This window comes from Ictidomys tridecemlineatus, chromosome 8 (assembly GCF_052094955.1).
Source record: "Ictidomys tridecemlineatus isolate mIctTri1 chromosome 8, mIctTri1.hap1, whole genome shotgun sequence".
In the NCBI taxonomy this organism is placed as follows: domain Eukaryota; kingdom Metazoa; phylum Chordata; class Mammalia; order Rodentia; family Sciuridae; genus Ictidomys; species Ictidomys tridecemlineatus.
In genome coordinates, this window is record NC_135484.1 from 14764189 (window position 1) to 14784118 (window position 19930).

Here is a 19930-nt window from a genome sequence, read left to right on the forward strand (position 1 = left end):
GGGGTAGAGCTGTCCCTAGGATCCATCCCCAGTATCACAAAAACAAACAAGCAAGCAAATAAATAAAAACAAATGAGGAGTGAAGTGGCACTGTTTTTCTGGTACCCAGCAACTGTCAAAATGACCAAGTCTCAAAATTAAACCTGGAAAATAACTGGTCCAGCCACTTTCCCCCCAGAATTTACCCATGAAATTGGTAAGAGATTGGAAGACTCCTTTCATTTTATTACAATGCACCACAGATAAATCACAGATAAAGCCCTGGGGGCACGTAAGTGTTAAGCTTGAAGGATGAAAAGGCTTCCTCTCCATCTGACCAATATCAGGAGAATTCAACTAACAGTGTCTTTCTGAGACAAAGGCATTCATGAAAAGGACCTGGAAGTGTGACTCGGTGGTAGAGTATGTGCTGAGCACCATGGTCAAGGCCTTGGTTAGATGTCTAGCACCCAGATAAATAAATAAGTAAAATTGGCAAGAAAAAAGGAAAGTATGTTGTATTTGTTAAACAGACAACATATAACGACACCCTTGATATAAATATTAGATAGAAAAAAAATCCGCTAAAACCCTTTAATTAATAATCAGCTTTCGATCCAAGAAAGAAAAACAATGTGTTATAGACTAAACCTCCCCCGAAGGTCCCAAGTTCAAGGTGTGATCTATAATTCAGGGGATATGGTCTAATCAGAACCATTTTTAATATATGTGTCTATTTGAGATTAAAAGCACTTCAAAACGGTACACCAGGGCTGGGCCTGTAGCTCAGGGGCAGAACGCTTGCCTAGCCTGCGTGAGGCACTGGGTTCAATCCTTAGCACCATGTACAAATAAACAAATAAAGACATTCTGTTAAAAAAAGAAAAAAGGAAAAATAAGCAAATGATGAGCAAAGGAAAAGAGGATTTAAAAAAAAACTGTACACTAATAAGGCAGAGAAATAGAAAGCACAGTAGCCAAATCCGAGTTTTTTGCCAAAATTATTCACTTGAACAGATATGCCCGACATAGTCACCAAGATAAGACCAATAATGACAAGATAAGGTCAAAGGGTAAATTATTAAAAAAAAAAAAAAAAGGAGATAGGCCAAAGTGTTTCCTACTAGACAGTCTCCAGCAAAACCAGAGGGCCAATGTCATCTTTTCTTTCTACAAATATTTATGGGAAGCCTACTACCCACCAGGCAGCATGCTACACATGAACTTTGTGAGCAAAACCAGCGGAGTTCCTGCCACCACAACAGCCAGAACACCCCAGAAGTCAAAGTCACTAAACCCACAAATTTGGAACTACTGAGAAAAAGAGTCCAAGGCACTGTGGGAGCCCAGAGTGGCAGATGAGACCACTTCATAGGTCAAGAATTGGAGGTCCGGGATGGGGTAGGGACAAGAGTTAGGTGTGCTGAGTCATTCTTAATTCTGGAGTCCCTTTGAAAAGACGTAGGTCTTCAAAACCTGAATAATAAATTCTGCTAGTTGAAATGAAAAACTGCATATATACTCCAAGGATACATGTAAGTGTATTGATTTGCCTCCAAATTGATAACTGGGAAGCATGCCAACAAGTTCAATGATATTGTGGATGTCATTTAAGTAATCTTTTAAAGGAGATTGCTTGGATGTTTCAAAATGGTGGTTGACTACAGCAGAGAACAATAAGGTTATGGAAAAATGAAAAAAAAGGAGAATGGAAGGAATAATTTAAAGTAAACAAATATGAGTTGGGTATAGCGGCATACACCCGTTCATACCAGCAACTCAGGAGGCTGAGGCAGGAGGACTGCAAGTTTGAGGACAGCCTTAGCAATTTAGTGAGACCCTGTCTCAAAATAAAAAATGGGCTGAGGATGTAGCTCAGTGGCAGAGCTCCCCTGGGTTCAATCCCCAGTACAGCAAAAACAAATAAATAAAAATAAATAAAAATTTATGGGGAAAGGATTTTGTCCATATTTCAGTATAAACAGTTAAGACTAGAGGAGTATAAACACCAAAGGAAAAATGTCCCCTGATTCCAAGTTTTTAGCAATTATACTTTAAAATCACTTGCATGATTCTAAACTGGAGTCATTTTGACAGTTGTTGGCATCAAAACATAAGGGACAAGTAGACCTCAAAAAAGATGATTCCTTGGGCCAGAGTTTAAGTACTTATAGAAAATCTATGAATCAGAGATTTCTAGGGACCATGGATTTTACAAGTAACTATGAGTTAAAGACTGGAGGTAAATAAAGCTGGGTGTGGCTGTGTACACCTTAACCCCAGCAACTCTGGAGCCTAAGGAAGGAGGATCCAAGTTCCAGGCCAGCCTCAGCAATTTACAGGGAGCTTGTCTCAAAATAAAAAGGACTGGGAGTGCAGCTCAGTGGTAAAGTGCCCTGGATTTGATCCAGTACCAAAACAATTTTTTTAAAGGCTGGAGATTTCTATTATTAAGAGCTCTCTCTCTCTCTCTCTCTCTCTCTCTCTCTCTCTCTCTCTCTCTCTCTCTCTCTAGGTGTGGTCAGTCCTGTAATCTCAGCAACTGGGGAGGCTGAGGCACAGGGAATCACAAGTTCCAGGCCAGTTGGGCAATTTAGCAATCCTCAAGTCTCAGAATTAAAAATAAAGGCTGAGGATGTGACTATGTGGTTAAACGCCCCTGTGTTCAACTCCCAACACACACAAAAAGAAAAAAGTTAAAAATAAAAACGACAGCCTTTCAGCTCAGACTAGGTCAGGTAAAGAGGTCAAAGCAATGAGGTCATAGTTCTACGAAATTTACCTAGATCTCATTTTTTTTCACCTTTTTTGGGGAGGTGGGGGAAATCCCATGCATTGGGAATCCCATGCACCCAAAGCCCCATGCATGCTAGGCAAGCTGTCTACAACTGAGCTACACCCAGGTCCCCTAACATCACTCTTAAAGGTCCTCATTACTCTGTCCTCAAAAGCAACCAGAGGGTTGTTTTTAATAGTATTAAGTATGATTGTCCACATCTCTCCCAAAACGGGTTGGGTGAAGCTTTGCTAATGAACACATATTCTGCAAAACAGGTCTCAAATACAACGATCAGAACAAGACACAATCTTGGCGGCTGTGCTGGCCCAGATGAAATATTCCAGCTATGAATCCTGAAGGCTACGACATGCAGTATTTCCAAAGAGTTTCTAGCACTGCCTTCATAGCAAAGAGTCAGGGTATGCTCCTTTACGCCTTAGACCGCATCCTTGGAGAACTTCAAACTACTCCTTCAGTTTTGTCCAACTGAGTCCCACTGGCAGTGAACCGAGCAAAAGGGGGAACAGGGCGCCGGCTTGCTTTCAAAATCTGTCATTCCTTTCAGAAATGCTGCATCTGCCCAGGTTTTCTCTGGCTCAGAGGGAGCTACACCCTAGGCTCTCTGCATCAGGAAGGCGACATCTGCTCCAGCCTCTGCTGCAGGAGCACTGGGTACCAAACCCTGCGGCTCAGCGCAGCTGGTGGAAAAGGCTGCACCCGGCGGAAAACCGAGGATGGCGGTTCGCCGGGCTCCAGCGCCTACCCGGCCCCACCGCCGACCTTCCCGGGGGAGCTCCAGATGCCCGGCGGGTGGTGAGTTCTCCACGGATGCCCCACGCAGCCCATCAACCTGGGCTGAATGGCTCCTACCGGAAGAGTGGAGAAAAGCTCGGGAGCGGTGGGCAGGGGCGGATTTTATTACTGCGGATGGCGCAGTCGCCTCCCCTAGAGACCCACGACAAAGATGCCAGTCCCCAGCCGCGCTCGCTGCTGTTCTGGCCCCGCCCCGGCGCGAAAGACCCTGCAAAGCCTAGCCAGAGGGGTTCGCGCTGTGAGTTTGCGGATGGGCTGGACCGACTGGGAAGTTCTCCCCGGCGGAAATCGGAGGGACCCCTCCGTCCCCGCCTCCCCGGGGCAGGTGGCCGCGCTCGCCCGTACCTTGGTGGAGGGGTCCGCGGCGATGATGGTGGGGTCCTCTGACGTGTCCGGAGCCGCCTCCGCCGAGGGGCCGCCGCTGATGAGCTCGGGCTCGGCCGGTGTGTCGCTCCCCTCCGGCGGCTGCTCCGGGCTCCGCTGCTCGGTGGAGCTGCCGGCACCCATGGCTCCCCTGGCTCTCCCGCGCCCAGCCGCCGGGTAACGCCTTCCCCCAAATCGCAGGGCCGCGGGCAGAGCGAGAAGACGTGCCCAAGGAGCGTGTTCCCCTCCGCGGTCCCAAGAGCGCCGTCCCCTCCGCGGTCCTCTTGCGAACGCGCCCCGACTGCGAATGAAGGAGACGCGCTCCCGGCAAACTCCTTAAAAGAAAAAAAAAAAAAAAAGCCACCTCTTCGCCTCCTCCCCCCGCCTTGTTTTCCCCTCGCTTCATCACATGAGCGCAGCCCCAGACACGCCTTGCAGCAGCATCTGCCCCCAGGCTGCTAGGACCAGAGGCGAAGCCAGACGCCACCCAGGTCCTGGCCAGCCGCCAGCACGGCCCCCAGGGCGCCTCCCGCCCCCAACGGGCAGAGCGCTGCGGGGACGACCCAAGCAGGGCTGCAGAAGGTGGGGAGACAGCCAGAAAGAGGGGGCGTCAGAAGCTTCCCTGGGACATTGAGGGAACTGGGTTTTATTCAATGATTGATAACCCGAAGCAGGAGCTTCTGCTGGGGCTGCCTTGCCACTCGCCCAACAGCCAACCCAGATCCTCGTTTGCTTTCCTTCAGCTTGTGTTTGATTCTAAACATTTGTTCCTGCCTCCTCCCCGTTAGCAGGATAAAGGCAAACGCTCCTGCTCCCCTCCGGAGTCTGACCATATTAGGGCAGCTCACGTGGCAGGAGCTGAGAATTGAGAGGTTAACGCAGTCAGGCCACCTATGAGGTGGGCCTTGAGGCCCCAAGCTCGCCCATCATCCCGAGCCAGTGATGTCAGCTGATGCCGTCAGCAGCACCCGCTGCCCTCCTTCCCTAGGGAACATGGGGGGAAATGAGCCTGTTACTGGAAATGTGCCTGTCCTTTGACGGCCTGATGCTAGAGGTAACCCATCCGGGCCACTTGTCTCGTGTGATGCTGAAACGTGGTGGCCTGGGTCTGTTCATTGGCCATCAGTATTCTCAAAATATGAAGAATTGAACCTGTAATCTCAGTGACTGGGGAGGCTGAGACAGGAGATCACAAGTTCGAAGCCAGCCTGAGCAATCTGGCAAGACTCTGTCTCAAAATAAAACAAAAAAGGGCTGGAGATGTAGCTCAGTGGTAAGTGGTAGAACACCATCAGGTTCAATTCCCAGGACCAACTGAAAAAAGAAGAAGAAAGAAATACTACCAGCCTAAGTGGAATGCATTCTTTTCCTTCCTTCTCTTGAATATAATATTTATTATATGAACATAACCGGCAGTCGATAAATACTTGAACTACATTCAGTTTTTAGCTGGATTATTTGGCACATACACAGGAAGGTGCTGGGGCTGAAGTGCATAATGACCCCCGACCTGGGAACCAAGTTCCTGAATTCTCACAGATAGTGGTACCCTCCATAAAAATGAAGAAACTTTGGCTAGAATGGAGAATAGTGGTAAAGTGTTTGCCTCATATGGGGGAAGGGTAGGGTTAGATCCTGCACCAAAAAAGAAAAGTATGAGAAACTTGCCTGGCACAGTGGTACTTACATACCTGTAATCCCAGAGGCTCCAAGTCTGGGGCACAAGGATACAGATTCAAGGCCTCAACAATTTAGCAAGTCCTTGTCTCAAAATAAAAACTATAAAAGGATGGGATATAGCTCAGCAATAGGGCACCCCTAGGTTCAATCCCCACTACTACAATAAAAAACAATAAAGAAAAAAAAAGAAGAAATTTTTAGAACATCAGAACTAGATGCCAGATAAATAAATGTCCCATCCCCTGATTTAGTATAAGTTAGTACTGACTTGATGTAAGCAGTAGTTCATAGACAGGATACTTTGGGCCTAATTAATTGTGAGTGGTATATTGACACCAGTCGTTAGTTATCCAGTGTAAAATTCTTCTGTATTCATCATACTTAATTTGAATGTGTATGCAAAGGCCAATTTCTCTGGAAGTTATATCTTCAGAAACAGGTGCAAGATCTTTGGTCTTAGGAATTTTCAAGCACTTACTCACTTCAATGCAAGTTTTTAAAAAATATTGTAGATGGACACAATGACTTTATTTTATTTATTTATATGTGGTACTGAGGATCAAACCCAGTGCCTCACATGTGCTAGGCGAGCACTCTACCATTAAGCTACAATCCCAGCCCCCAACTGAAATTTTGACTATTTAGGAAACACTAGAGTTCTCATTCTGGGCCAGGCACTGTCCAAAGCCCTTTGCATATATAATCACATATAATCCTTACAATAACTCCATGATGTAGATGCTTTCATTCTCCTTTTACCAATGGGGAGGCGGAGACTCTAGACTCAGAGAAATTCAACATGTGCCCAAGGTATCAGAGCTGTAAATAGAAGAGCAAGGAGTTCAACTGGCATGTAACTTCAAAGTCATACTCAATCACTGCACAACATCTCAGCCCCCTTCTATTTGAAGCTTCTTCTCAGGGTTGTAGCTGACAAGTGACATTCAGACCTTGCTTATGATGATAAGAGCTTTAAAATTCTGTTAAAGACTATTTGAGGCCTGGGGGTGTAGCTCAGTGGCAGACCACATGTGCATGTGGGAGATACTGGGTTCCATCCCTCACACCAAGGAAAAAGAAAAGAAAAGCCTGTTTGAGAACAATTAAAGTCAGCACATTTGAAAATGTATCAGTAGATAGTACAAATATTATCAAAACTTTCCCATTCTGTAAGATTATATTTACTTGATTCTTGGCAAATTCTTGACAAAGCTTTTCATATCCACCAGCCTTTAAATGTTCAGAAAGGATTACAAGGTAAAAGGTTTTTTGTTTAGTTTTGTTTTTCTGGTACTGGGGAGTGAACCCAGGGACGATTTATCACTGAGCTACATCCCCAACCCTTTTTATGTTTCATTTTGAGAAAGCATCTCACTAAATTGCTTAGGGCCTCATTAAATTGTCCAATCTGGCCTCAAACTTGTAATCCTCCTGCTTCAGCCTCCCAAGTCACTGAATGGGATTACAGGCAACATCAGGGCACCTGGCTAGGTCAAAGATTTCAAGTATACAACCCACATGCTGAGGAAGACATCCTCCGCATCTGCTTAGATTGGCAGCTGCTTGCTTTGTCTGTTTTCCAGACCGTGACAATGCTCATATTGTCATTTTTAAAAGCAAAAGGCACTGGAAATGTAACTCAATGGTAGAGTCCGTGCCTAGCTTGCTTGAAACTATGAGTTCAACCCCAAGCACATTTTAAAAGGGGGGAGGGATTAAGAGATGTACATATTTGTTTTTTTCTGATTTCTGCCTGAACAGCTCAAGGATAAGAGAATTGTTAAGAATAACAGCCTCCTTCATATACTCACACAAGCACAAACATAACTATGTTTTCTGGACTAACCAAGGAATCCTCTCCCTCTTACTTACAAACAAGAGAGTTACTTTCCTCCCCCAACTTTTTTCTTCTGTTCTTTCTTGGTTTTGCAGTGCCAGGAGATCAAATCAGGGCCTCAAACATGTTAGGCAAGGCTTCTCCCACAGAGCTACATTCTCAACCCCAGGAGTTACTCTTTATTGAGATTGTTATTAATTATTCCCAGAAATGAGATATCCCAACTTTTTGGATGTGCTGGTTAGTCCTTCAAAATGTTACAGATTCGCTGGTCGCTGTGGCAGGTCTGTAATCCCAGTTACTCAAGAGGCTGAGGCAGGAGGATCTCCAGTTTAAGTCCAGCCTCAGCAATTTGGCGAGACCCTGTCTCAAAAATAGAAAAATAAAAAAGGACTGGGGGGCTGGGGATGTGGCTCAAGCGGTAGAGCGCTCGCCTGGCATGCGTGGGGCCCGGGTTCGATCCTCAGCACCACATACCAACAAAGATGTTGTGTCCGCCAAGAACTAAAAAATAAATATTAAAAAATTCTCTCTCTATCTCTCTCTCTCTTCTCTCTCACTCTCTCTTTAAAAAAAAAAAAAATAGGACTGGGGATGTAGCTCAGTAGTGAAGTGCCCCTGGGTTTAATCGCCATTACTCTTCCCCCAAAAACAAAAAGTTAAAAAGTTTACCCATTCATTGATTCATTCTTCCAACCCACATTTATGGAGCGACTATTGTGTACCCAGTGTACTTCTCATTCAAGGCTCTAATTCCGGTCACTAATTCCAGTTTTCTTGGGTTGGAAGATGCATTCAGAATTGCTTGGCCCGGCCTGGGTCGTGGAGGGACACGGAAGGCAGTTGGTTTCTTGTTTTGCACTCAGTCTGAGCTTGTTAGTACCCTGATTTCACTCCAGCAGCCCTGACACTCTCCACATTGCAGGACGCAGGTGTCTTCCCACATCCTCTCCCAGGGGGCAGGCAGCCGTCCAGTTGTTTCCCTGAGAGGACTATTGCTCATAAAAACAGGTGGAGAGTTCTCAAAAACAAGCACACAACGACCATGCAGCAAGCTGACCTGTGCTTCTCAAGCTTACTTCTCCAGAAAGACTGGCCACAGGAGACTTACCAAGAACATTTCGTCACACTTGAGAATATCATGCATGCACCCAAACATTTTTTATTTTTTATTTTATTTGATACTGGCGATTAAACCCAGGGGTGCTTGCTTTACCACGAAGTGACATCTCCAACCTTTGTATCTCTGTTGCCCAGGTTGGCCTCAAACTTTTGATCCTCCTGCCTCAGCCTTCCATGTTGCTGGGATGATGGGTGTGCCACTGAGCCAGACCTCAAATATTTTCAAACACAATATTAAAGGAATTGAATGGGTACCACATTATCGTGCAACAGGAGAAAGTTCTGATGTTCTCTGGTGCACTAGACTAAATTAACAACAATACATTATCTCAAAATAGAAGAGGGAGCTTGGTGCAATGGCACATACTGTAATCCCAGCAGCTCAGGAGGCTGAGGCAGGAAGATCTCAAGTTCAAATCCAGCCTCAGTAATTTAGCAGGGTCCTAAACAATTTAGTGAGATCCTGTCTTAAAATAAAAACAATAAATACATAAAAACGGCTGGGGATGTGGATCAATGCCCCTGAGTTTAGTACCAATAAATAAATAAATAAATGAGAGAAATTTGAATGAATTCACCATAAAGAAATTATAAAAGTTTAAAAGTTTCACATGATTGATAGGCTAATGACACTGAGTTGGTCATTCAGAACGTACACAAGAATCAAAAAATATCATGGTACCTCTTTAATATGTAAATATTATATAAATTTAAAAATCGTGTGTGTATATATTTTTTTTCCACTTGTATTTTTCCATCCTCTGTGGAATCCTTTATAGAAGCAATTATTTACAGAAAACTTATTGGACATAGCTGGCACCACTTTATTCAAGATGTGCCCAAATTTAAAAAAAAAATGAATCAAGCAATTGAAACGCAGTAGCCAATATGCCTTTGGATCCTCATTTCTCTAAGATTGGGCTGCTCCACTCACTTACAACTCCAACCAAGGTGGAGAAAATGATTTGCCCAATGTGAAGAGAGAACTTGTCCAGATGCATTTTTCCAAGGTTCCTGAAGGTAATGGACGTTATCTACACTCCAAGGTAGATCAGGCCACCACAATCCTCAAATTTCCAAGTCTTTTCATCCATTCTACAAATGGTCCTCTAAGCATCCAACTTTTTTTTTTTTTTTCTGATTATACTTTTGAGAGTCTCCTTAAATTCCATAGAATAGCCCAGAACTTACAATCCTCCTGTCTCAGTCTCCAGAGCAGCGCAGATAACAGATGTGCACCTCTGTGGTCAGGCAATTTGAGGGCAAGTATAGGTGTCCTTGAAATCAGCACCACAATCACAGTGGTGACCAGAACCAGTAACCCTCAAATCTCCCTGAAGGCCCAGTAATCCTTGGCCTTGCCCCTTCTGTTCCCACCTTGCCTTCCATGCAAGCACCTATCTGCTATCTAACAGTATGGATGAGTCTGCATTTTCTACATTTTCATAGAAATGGAATCATTCTGTGAAACGTTGGCCCACCAAACCTGTGAGCTCTGCATCCATGGACTTAACAATCTCAGATTGGAAAAATATTTTTCTTAAAAAAATTTCATCTGTGCTGAACATGTACAGACATTTTTCTTGTCACTATTCCCTAAATAATACAGTACAACTGTATGTTATGTACCTAGCATTTACATTGTATTAGCTACTCTAAGTTATCTAGAGATGATTTAAAGTATGCAGGAGAGGCCTGCACGGTGGCATGCTCCTGTGATCCCAGTGACTGGGGAGGCAGAGGCAGGAGGATTTGAGGTCTGAGGATTTAAGGTCTGAGGTCAGCCTTGGCAATTCCACAAGAGCTTCAGCAATTTATCAAGACCATGTCTTGAAATAAAAAAGAAACATACCTGTAATTCCAGTGACTCAGGAAACTGAGGCAGGAGGATCACAAGTTCAAGGCCAGCTTCAATAATTCAGCGAGGCCCTCAACAACTTAGCGAGACCCTGTCTCAAAACAAAAAATAAATAAAAATTAAAAAAATAAAATGGGCTGTTATGTAGCTTAGTGGTAAAGTGTCTCTGGGTTAAATTGCCAGTACCAAAAAAATTAAAGCACTGGGGTTGTAGCTCCCTGTGGAACACTTGCTTTGCACATAAGAGGCATTGGGTTCAATCCTCAGCACTGCAAAATAATAATAATAATAATAAATTAAATGAAGGTATTGTGTCCATCTACAACTAAATATAATATATTTTGGGAGGAGGGGTGCAGTATCAGGGATTAAACTCAGGGGCCCTCGGCCACTCTGCTACACCCCAGCCCTATACCCAATACCTCCCCAAAAAATATTAAAAATAAATAAAGTATGTAGGAGGGGGTTGGGGGTGAGCTCTGTGGCCGATCGAGCATACATGTACTTAGCATGTATGTGGTACTGGGGTTAGGCCCCAACATCAGAAAAAGAAAAAAGTTGGCTGGCCCTGGAGACTCAATCAGAAAAGGCCATTCCGTTGTGCTTAATAAGTCTGCATTCAATTCACCTTACCTGAATAGGTGTCCCTTGCTGGCTCATATCCCTGCCTAATCAGAGAAGGTAAAGGGTTTAGGGGGAAAATGATCATTTATTTTTACATATTACATATTATTTTGGCTCAGAATTATGTATTTTTTGCATATTCTCCAATTTATATGAGATAGAGGAGGCATCAGTGGCAATTTGTGTCAGTTTAGGGGGAAAAACATAGTCATGTGCCTTAACTATCGTTTTATAGCAGCTAATTTTCCCCTTCCCCTTCCCCTTCCCCTTCCCCTTCCCCTTCCCCTTCCCCTTCTGTTTTGTAATGCTGTGGATCTAACCTGGGGCCCTTGGACTCGTGCATGCTAGGCAAGCACTGTACCACTGACCTACAACCCTAGACCCCAGTGTGTGTGTGTGTGTGTGTGTGTGTGTGTATGTTACTGGAGATTGAATCCAGGGGCAATCTACTCCTGAGCTATGTTCCCTGTTCTTTCTAGTTTTTGTTTTGAGGCAAGGTCTTACTAAATTGTCCAGGTCAGCTTTGAAATTGCAATTCTCCTGCCTCAGCCTCCAGAGTAGCTGAAATTTTCTAAAAAGTATATCTTAATTGTTTTTATCTATGATATTGACCAAGATCAGAGTAAGTGAAATTGTAAAAATTATAATAAAAAATTATAACAACTAGTAGCAGCTTGGGAGACTGAGGCAAGAGGATCTCATGTTCAAAGTCAGCCTCAGCAATTTTGTGAGGCCTTTTGCAACTTAGTAAGACCCCATCTCTAAATAAAAAATAAAAAAGACTGGGTTTATGGTTCAGTGCTTAAGCACACTTAGGTTAAATCCCTGGTATCCCCCCTTTTTTTTTCTATAACTACTAGTCAATATTAATTCCATACGTTCTGCTGTTGATACTATTTTTTTTTTTTTTTTGGTACCAGGGATTGAACCCAGGGTGCTTTGCCACTGAGCTACATCCCCAACTCTTTTTATTTTTTATTTTGAGACAGGGCCTGGCTAATTTGCTTAAAGCCTCACTAAATTGCTGAGGCTGGCCTCGAACTTGAGATCCTCCTGTTACAGGGATTACAGGCATGCTCAATTGTGCCCGGATATTGATACTAATTATTGCCCTTAATTATCAGATAACTAGAATAACTTAGAAAGTTATATACAATATCATCTCAACTTTGAAAGAATAAAAGCTGAAATATATATATGAAATATTTTTATTAATTTATTTAGTATTTTGCTGTGATGGGGATCCAACCTAAGACCTCACATGTAAGGCAAAAGTCCTAGTACTAATTTCAGCCTGAAATACATACATGCCTCAAAATTAAAGGGTGTGCATGTGTGTGATGTGTATGTGTGTGTGTGTGTGTGTGTGTGTGTATTTATGCCTAGGAAGAAGACTAAAATATTACAAAAGTTCTTTCTGGGTGACTGAATTCTTCTCCCCACCACCACCACCACCACCACCACCACTGAAGTACATACCTAGTCCCTTTTATTTTTAATTTTAAAACAGGGTCTCATTAAATTGCTGAAGCTGGCTTTGAACTTGCCATCTTACTACCTCAGCTTCCAGAATAGCTGGGATTACAGGTGTGCACCACAGCACCTGACTTTTTATTGTTTTCTTTTGGTGGCGTTGGGCCTCCTGCATACTAGGTAAGTGATCCTCAAGTAAACCACATTCCCAGCACCCCCCCCCTTATTTTGAAGGGCAACTGGTCTCCCTAAATTGCTCATTCTGGTTTCAAATTTACAATCCTCCTACCTCAGCCTCCCAAGTAGTTGAGATGATATTCAGGAGCCCCTGAGCCCCCTTGAGTGACAGAATTTCAAATGACTTGTTTTCCCTTCATTATGCATGCCTGTTTTTTTTTTCCTCAAAATTCTCTTCATTGAACATGTGTTGCTCTTGCTAGCAGAATCAGATGAATGTTAGAAAATTCCCAATTATTCAACTAAGGCTAAAACTCAAAAGATGTGTTCATGGAGTGTGTTATGACAACTGGGTCCACTCTGTATTGACTGATGAATTATAAAAACACTCATTTCCACAGAGACCCCAGCCCTTCAGCAGTCGGTTCTCAGCCTTGGCTGAGTAACGGGGTGCCTGGGAGTTTTCACCAACAGGAATGCCTCCACCCCAGGATTCGGACTTCACAGGTCTAGGTGCAGCTGGGTCCTGGGGTGGTGAAAAAGCTCCCCAGAGCCGGGAACCACTGTTCTAGGGCTTGGAGATGGAGCTGACTTTGTTAAGTCACCTGGCTCCTGTGTTCCTCCACTCGATGGGAATTAACAAACAAAGAACTCCATAAGAATAAGAGGGAAAGCAATTTCCTTTTGGCCCAGTTTTTTTTTTTTTAATGGTATTAGAGGAAGGAGTCTTATGTTCTGGAATCGTCATAATTATGAATATTCAATCTGATCCTTTCAAGCAAATCAACCCACCTGGAAGGAGTCCAAAACCGGCCTCATGACATGATGACTTCATTTAACAGTGGGAACATCTTTAGTGAGACTGAATTTTTAAAAATTATGCCAAAGAAGATAGTTCTTCCAGTACTGTATGTGGTTACAGATAAATATAGGATTATGTATATGCAATTATCTACTATTATCATATTCCAAGGCAAGAATATGGCTGTGAAATAATGAATATTTGCTCCTAATTATGGAATTAAACAATTATAGACAATATGTGAGTCAATAGTGGTGGCACACGCCTGTAATCCCAGCCACTCTGGAGACTAAGGCAGGATGGATATAATAAAAAATAAAAGGCGAGAAACCAGATCACTCATACATTATCACTGGGAGTGTAATAGGGCGTAGTCATGCTAGAATACAGTTTGGAAGCTTCTTAAATAACTAAACACATGGCGGGATGTGCTGCCGTCCGCCTGTCGTACCAGCTACTCAGGAGGCTGAGGCAGAGGGTGGCTTGAGCCCAGGAGTTCAGGGCCAGCAAAGGCAATAGCTAGACCCCATTTCCTAAAAATAAAATACAATTCAATCCAACTATCACATGACCTGAATTGTGGTTTCTTAGAATTAGGTTCATACAAACACCTATACCCAGCTTTGTTTGTGATAATTCCAACCCAGATGTCCTTTAATATGTTGAATAATTGGACTAGCGCTCAACAATAAAAAGAAACAAATTATTTATACATGCAAAAATCTGGATGAATCCCCAGAGAATTATGCTAAAAGAACACCACTAATTCCTAAAGGTACATACTATATGATTCCATTTACATAACAGTCTTGAAACTACAAAATTATAGACATGGAAAAGAGATCATGGTAGCCACAGGTTGAGGAAGGTAAAGGAGCCATTGCAGTGGCGTGCACCTGTGACCCCAGGAACTCCAGGGACTGAGGTGGGAGGATCTCCAGTTGAAAGCCAGCCTCAGTAACTTAGCAAGGCCCTAAACAATTAGCAAGACCCTTTTTCTAAATAAAAAATAAAGGGGCTGGGGATGTGGCTCAAGCGGTAGCGCTCGCCTAGCATGTGTGTGGCCCGGGTTCGATCCTCAGCACCACATACAAACGAAGATGTTGTGTCCGCCCAGAACTAAGAAAAAATAAATAAATATTAAAATTCTCAAAAAAATAAATAAATAATAATAAATGGGGCTGGGGTTGTGGCTTAGCAGTAGAGCACTTGCCTAGCAAGTGCAAGGTGCTGGGTTCAATCCTCAGCACCACATAAAAATAAAAAAGGGCTGGGATGTGGCTCATGGTTAAGCACCCCTGGGTTGAATCCTGGGAACAAACACATAAACACACACACACACACACACACACACACACAGAAGGGTAATGTGTAGAGGAAGGTACTTGTGGCTCTGGCTCTGAGAGAGCAACAAGATGGATCCCTGTGAGATGGGAATGTTCTGAAATGTATCAAAGTAAATATTCTACATGTGAAATTGTACTGTTTTTGCAAAATGTTACTATTGGGGGGAAACTAGGTGAAAGGTATTGGACATCTCTATTATTTTTCAAAATTGCTTTGTAGTTTTCAATAACTCAAAATGTACAGATTTAAATTTTGTTGAAAGTTCTATAGGGCTGGGGGAGTAGCTCAGTGGTAGACGGATTGCCTATCATGCATGAGGCCCTAGATTCCATCCCCTTCACTGCTTAAAACAAATTATATAGCCCACTGCAGAGGTACACATCTGTAATCCCAACCACATGAGAACTAGAGGCCAGAGGTTCAAAAGTTTGCATGTAGCCTAGGCAATTTAGCCAAATCCTATCTCATAATTATAAAAAAAAAAAAAAAAAAAAAAAAAAAGGAGGAGGAGGAGGAGGAGGAGAGGGGATGAGGATGTACTTCAGAGATAGAGTGCATGTGTGAAGCCTTGGTTAAATCTCCATTCCTGCAAGAAAATTTAAAGTTTTTAAAATATTGATTCTCAGCATTCCCTCCCCATTTTTCCCCCAGTACTGAGGAATCAACCAAAATATTTTCAAAGGGCTAAAATAAAGTTCCAAACTGTAGTAGCTGTTGTTTCAACGTGGGGATTGAAGCTAGAGGCACTCTATTACTGAGCTACATACCCAGCCCCTTTTTATTTTTCTATATTTTCAGACAGGGTCTCACTAACTTGACGAGGCTAGCCTCCAAGGTCACAAATACACTACTATGCCTACCATTATATCTGTTTTTATTCAAATTCAATATTCTCCAACTATCTGAAATACCCTTTAACTTTTAAAATAAGGGCTGGGGGGTATGGTTCAGTGATGCACGCCTAGCTTGCACCAGGTCCTAGTTTCCACAGCACTGAAAAAAAAAAAAAAGAAATTCAACGTCAACACAGTATTAATAGGTTAGTGTTTTGTTTTGCTTGTAAGCTTGTTAACTCTGAAACAATCAGACTTGATAAAATACAGAAACAATAGATTTCCTGACTCTGCCCTGCTATGTAAATACCTTCTTAACTTACCTCACCAAGGGAGAAGTGGAACCGCCTATCATCTTCCTGGCCAAGGTCAATTCCCAATCCTTTTTTTTTTTTTTTTTTTTTTTGGTACTGGGGATGAATTCAGGGACACTTTACCACTGAGCTACATCCCCAGCTCTTTTCATTTATTTTTGAGACAGACTATCTCTAAGTTGTCCAAGCTGGCCTTGAACTTGGCGATCCTACTGCCTCAACCTCTGGATAGCTGGGATTACAGGTGTGCGCCCTTATGCTCCAGCTGGATCTGTGCTTCATTTGGTTTTGTTTCACCATGGCCTAGCATAGTCCTGGAAAGTGGCACAAAGCTGTTAACTGCGAGGTGAACAGTTGTTAGAGAAGGCTGAGAGGACTGAGAGAGGCGATCCTTGAGTTAGTTGGCCTGGGTTTGAATTGTCATCAGCCACTTGGTAGCTGTGTGACTTTGGGCAAAGTAAGTGTACAGTGCAAATAACCTTAACGCCTTCCTGGGGCCGGGGATGTTGCTCAGCTGTAGAGCATCTGCCTAACATGTGCCAAAGCTCCTGGGGGGGGCGGGGGCGGAGATAAACACACACACACACATACAAGTGCACACACATACATATACATTTATATAATCACATGTGTATATACATATATGTATATGCATGTGTATATATGTATCTCTACACACATAGGCACACACACACACACACACACACACACACACACACACCTTTCTCGTGAGGAGTGAAACTGGTGAGGATATTGATAAAGGACTAAGAAGAGTGTCTGAAATGAAGTAAGATGTAAAACGTTGGGTTTCTTCCCCAGTCAGTGGTCTCTAGCCTTTTTGACTATATATTCCATCAATTAAAAAAAGTCATTTGGCTTCAATATATGTATTTACAACACATCTATCTACTAACTTTGAGCATCAGTACTATGAAGTGAGATGCTACCTATTATTTTACCAGGGTTGGACTCTGTGCTCAACAGAATATGGTATCATTTCTGAGATAATGACTTTGGCCTCTCTTGAGTTCCACAGTGCGCTGCCTGCCCACGCCCTGCTCTTCCTCTCCTCTCTGCGGAAAGTAGGCCGCCATCCTGTGAGCAGCCCAACCGAGAGATCCCTGTGGTGAGGGGCTGAAGGCTTCTGCCACAGCCAGCTAAAAACTGGTATGTGCCAACCACCAGGAGAACCAGCTTGGAAGTGGATTCTTCCGCTCCAAATGAGCCATGAGATGACAGCATCCCTGGCCCACCGCTTGAAGGCAATCTTAGGGAAGACCTTGAACCAGGACCACCTAACTAAGCCACTTCAGCATTCCTCACCAGCAAAATTTGTGAAATAATAAGTGTTTGTTGTTTTAAGGTGTTTTTTTTTCCTAATGTTACGTTTGTGATTCAAGGCCAAATAAATTAGATGTGACTTTGTAACGCAGTGGTAGAGTGTGGGCCCAGCCTGTGCAAGGCCCTATTCCATCCCCAGAGACGGGGAAGGGGAGGGGGAGGGGGAGGGGAAGGAGGAGGAAGAGGAGGAGGACTACTTCTAATTATTTTTAGCAAATACATACTCCCCGTGGTTTGGGGAGCTGAGTTAAGACCTCAGTGTCTCTGGTGTCACAGTCTGGCTAAAGCTGCACTTCATGAGGCAGCTGTGCTGATCAGGAGCTCCCAAAGGCAGATGTATGAGGAGGAGACAAGTTCATCAAGTGGCAGGCAGTCCCAGAACAATTCTGCCATGAAGATGTTGCTGAGAGGAAAAGCTGTGTGGGAGCTCAGCAGTGGCATCAGCTGCCGGAATGCTTTGTGCAAAGGAGGAGGAGCTTTAGTCAGACCACTTAGACAAAGGTGCAGGTGCAGCGGCCTTTTTCTTATACCTGGAGGCTGTTTGAGCCGCTCCCCAACCTTAGAAGATGACACGACCTAAATTTGTTTTGTTTTGTTGTTGCTGTTGCTGTCTGGGGATGGAACCTAGGCCCTTGTCCGTGTGACAGGCAAGCTCTCTACCATTGAGCTACACCTCCAGCCCTAGAAATCTAATGTTCTCAAAGAAAATTTTAAATCTTTTTTGGAATGGCAAAGTCCATGTAAGTTTAAACATGGAAGTTTAATGTGGACTAGTGTTAGGATCTCTCCGAGATGTTTCCCTGGAGGCTTGGGAGGCATTTATAACAGCAACAGAGAAAGATAAACAGGCCATTGTGGGAAGAGTGACTTAGCCAGGGAGGACAGGCAAAGTTTATATTTTATTCCATACAGATGGACTGCAAAGCACTATAAATGCAGTAACTAAAATCAATATTTGTAAAAGACGCAAGAGGTTGGCCTGAAGATGGTAAGAGTAGGTCTCTCAGACCTATAAGGGAATTTTCCACATGGTAGTAATTTCAGGAGACAAACTTTTAGGAACTCAGAGGCTCCACTTTTTCATTAAAATAAATGCTTCAAAACACCTCTGGCTTTTTTATGTGCAATTTCAATTGTATTCAGCTCTTATGATTCTGGGATACAACACTTTTAGGCACTGTGTTCATCAATAATAACTGGGCTCCTTTTTTCTCAGGGTAAAATTAAATAAATTGCTCATATTAAACTTTTTTTTTTTTTGGGGGGGGGAGTCAGGCTTCGAACCCAAGACCAGCACTTGCTAGGCAAGTGCTCTACCACTGATCTACATCCCTGGCTCTCACATTATTTAGTTTTTAAATGTTGGGTCTTGTACTTTTGTCACGATTTTGGTCACATTTCATTATTCCTCAACAAGAGCATCAAAACTATTCACTTCCTTTTTCTAAAAACGTACAGTTGTCTGTATTTTTTTTTTTTCCTTGCAGGCTGGGGGTGAAATGCAGAACAACAAACATACCAGGCCATCTCTTTACCACTGAGCTGTATCTCAGCACCTGCATAAGGATGATAAAGATCATTTTTAGCCAAGCATGGTGGCACAGGCCTATAACCCCAGGCACTCCGAGGCTGAATCGGAATAATCATAAGTGAGACTCTAGCTCAAAATAAAGTAAAAACTGGGGTTGTAGCTCAGTGATAGCACGCTTTCCTAACACCCATGGAGTCCTGGGTTCAATCTCCAGTATCACAAAAACAAAAATCAGAAGAGTTTTCACTGGTAATGAGGTAATGGAGACAAATGTCTACCAGAAGTAGTTACATAGGCACTTCCCTTCTGCATGGCTGGGTGCGAGAATCTGGTGAATTCTGCACCCCAACACCTTCAGAGCTGCTTCTCCGCGCAGAATCTGGATCCATGCGTGCAAGCTCACATTGCAAGCACTGGTTAGGGAGCCCACCGGTTTGACGCAGGGTAGGTGGCATCCTGCCCTGGGCACGCTGTCGGACGTGTCGTGGATCCGTCTTTCTTGTGAGCTGCCTCTGCCTGAGGATTGCTGCACAGCCGTTCTGCCACAGGTCGTTTGGCTGTCTGTGTACCTGCTTTAGAATTCTGGCTGAGCTGCCAGAGCTGGTGGGGAGGGGACCTCTAATCCTGGGGAACAGGTGGGCGTCCCCAACTTCCTACAGTGCCGACTGCATTGTGCCAATCTCTTTCTTTAAGAGCTGTTGTCTCGCTGTGTTTCCCAGGCAGGCCTTGCACCCTGGGTTCGCGCCATCCTCCTGTCTCAGCCTCCCCAGGAGCTGGTATTACAGGAACTGGGATCACTGGTGCACACCACTGCTCCGGGAAGTCATTCCAGTTTCTCACTAGGAATTCTTCTCCTCCCCATCACTTGTGAACTCCACACCCAAGCCTTTCAGGAGCTGCACCTGTTTTCTTTTCCCTTCCCTTCCCACGCTTGCTGTGTGTGTGTGTGTGTGTGTGTGTGTGTGTGTGTGTGAGAGAGAGAGAGAGAGAGAGAGAGAGAGAGAGAGATTGATTTCCTTCTTATTTATTTTCTTTTTTGTGGCACTGGGATTTGAAC

The 19930-nt window shown here is 43.7% G+C and overlaps 1 protein-coding gene and 1 long non-coding RNA gene across 2 annotated transcripts in view; one reads left to right on the plus strand and one right to left on the minus strand.

The window, feature by feature from the left end:
* Akap12 (A-kinase anchoring protein 12) overlaps nt 1–4305 on the minus strand; it is an 88474-nt gene extending 84169 nt beyond the window's left edge. Inside the window, exon 1 of the mRNA XM_078018888.1 lies at nt 3917–4305. Within this exon, the coding sequence (XP_077875014.1) occupies nt 3917–4078 (162 nt within the window). The 5' untranslated portion in view covers nt 4079–4305. The remainder of the gene's footprint in view (nt 1–3916) is intronic.
* On the plus strand, nt 3098–18447 carry LOC144365992 (uncharacterized). Its single transcript, XR_013424769.1, has 2 exons — nt 3098–3571; nt 17038–18447. It is a non-coding gene; the product is annotated as an uncharacterized LOC144365992 (long non-coding RNA).
* The last annotated feature ends 1483 nt before the right edge of the window (nt 18448–19930 follow it).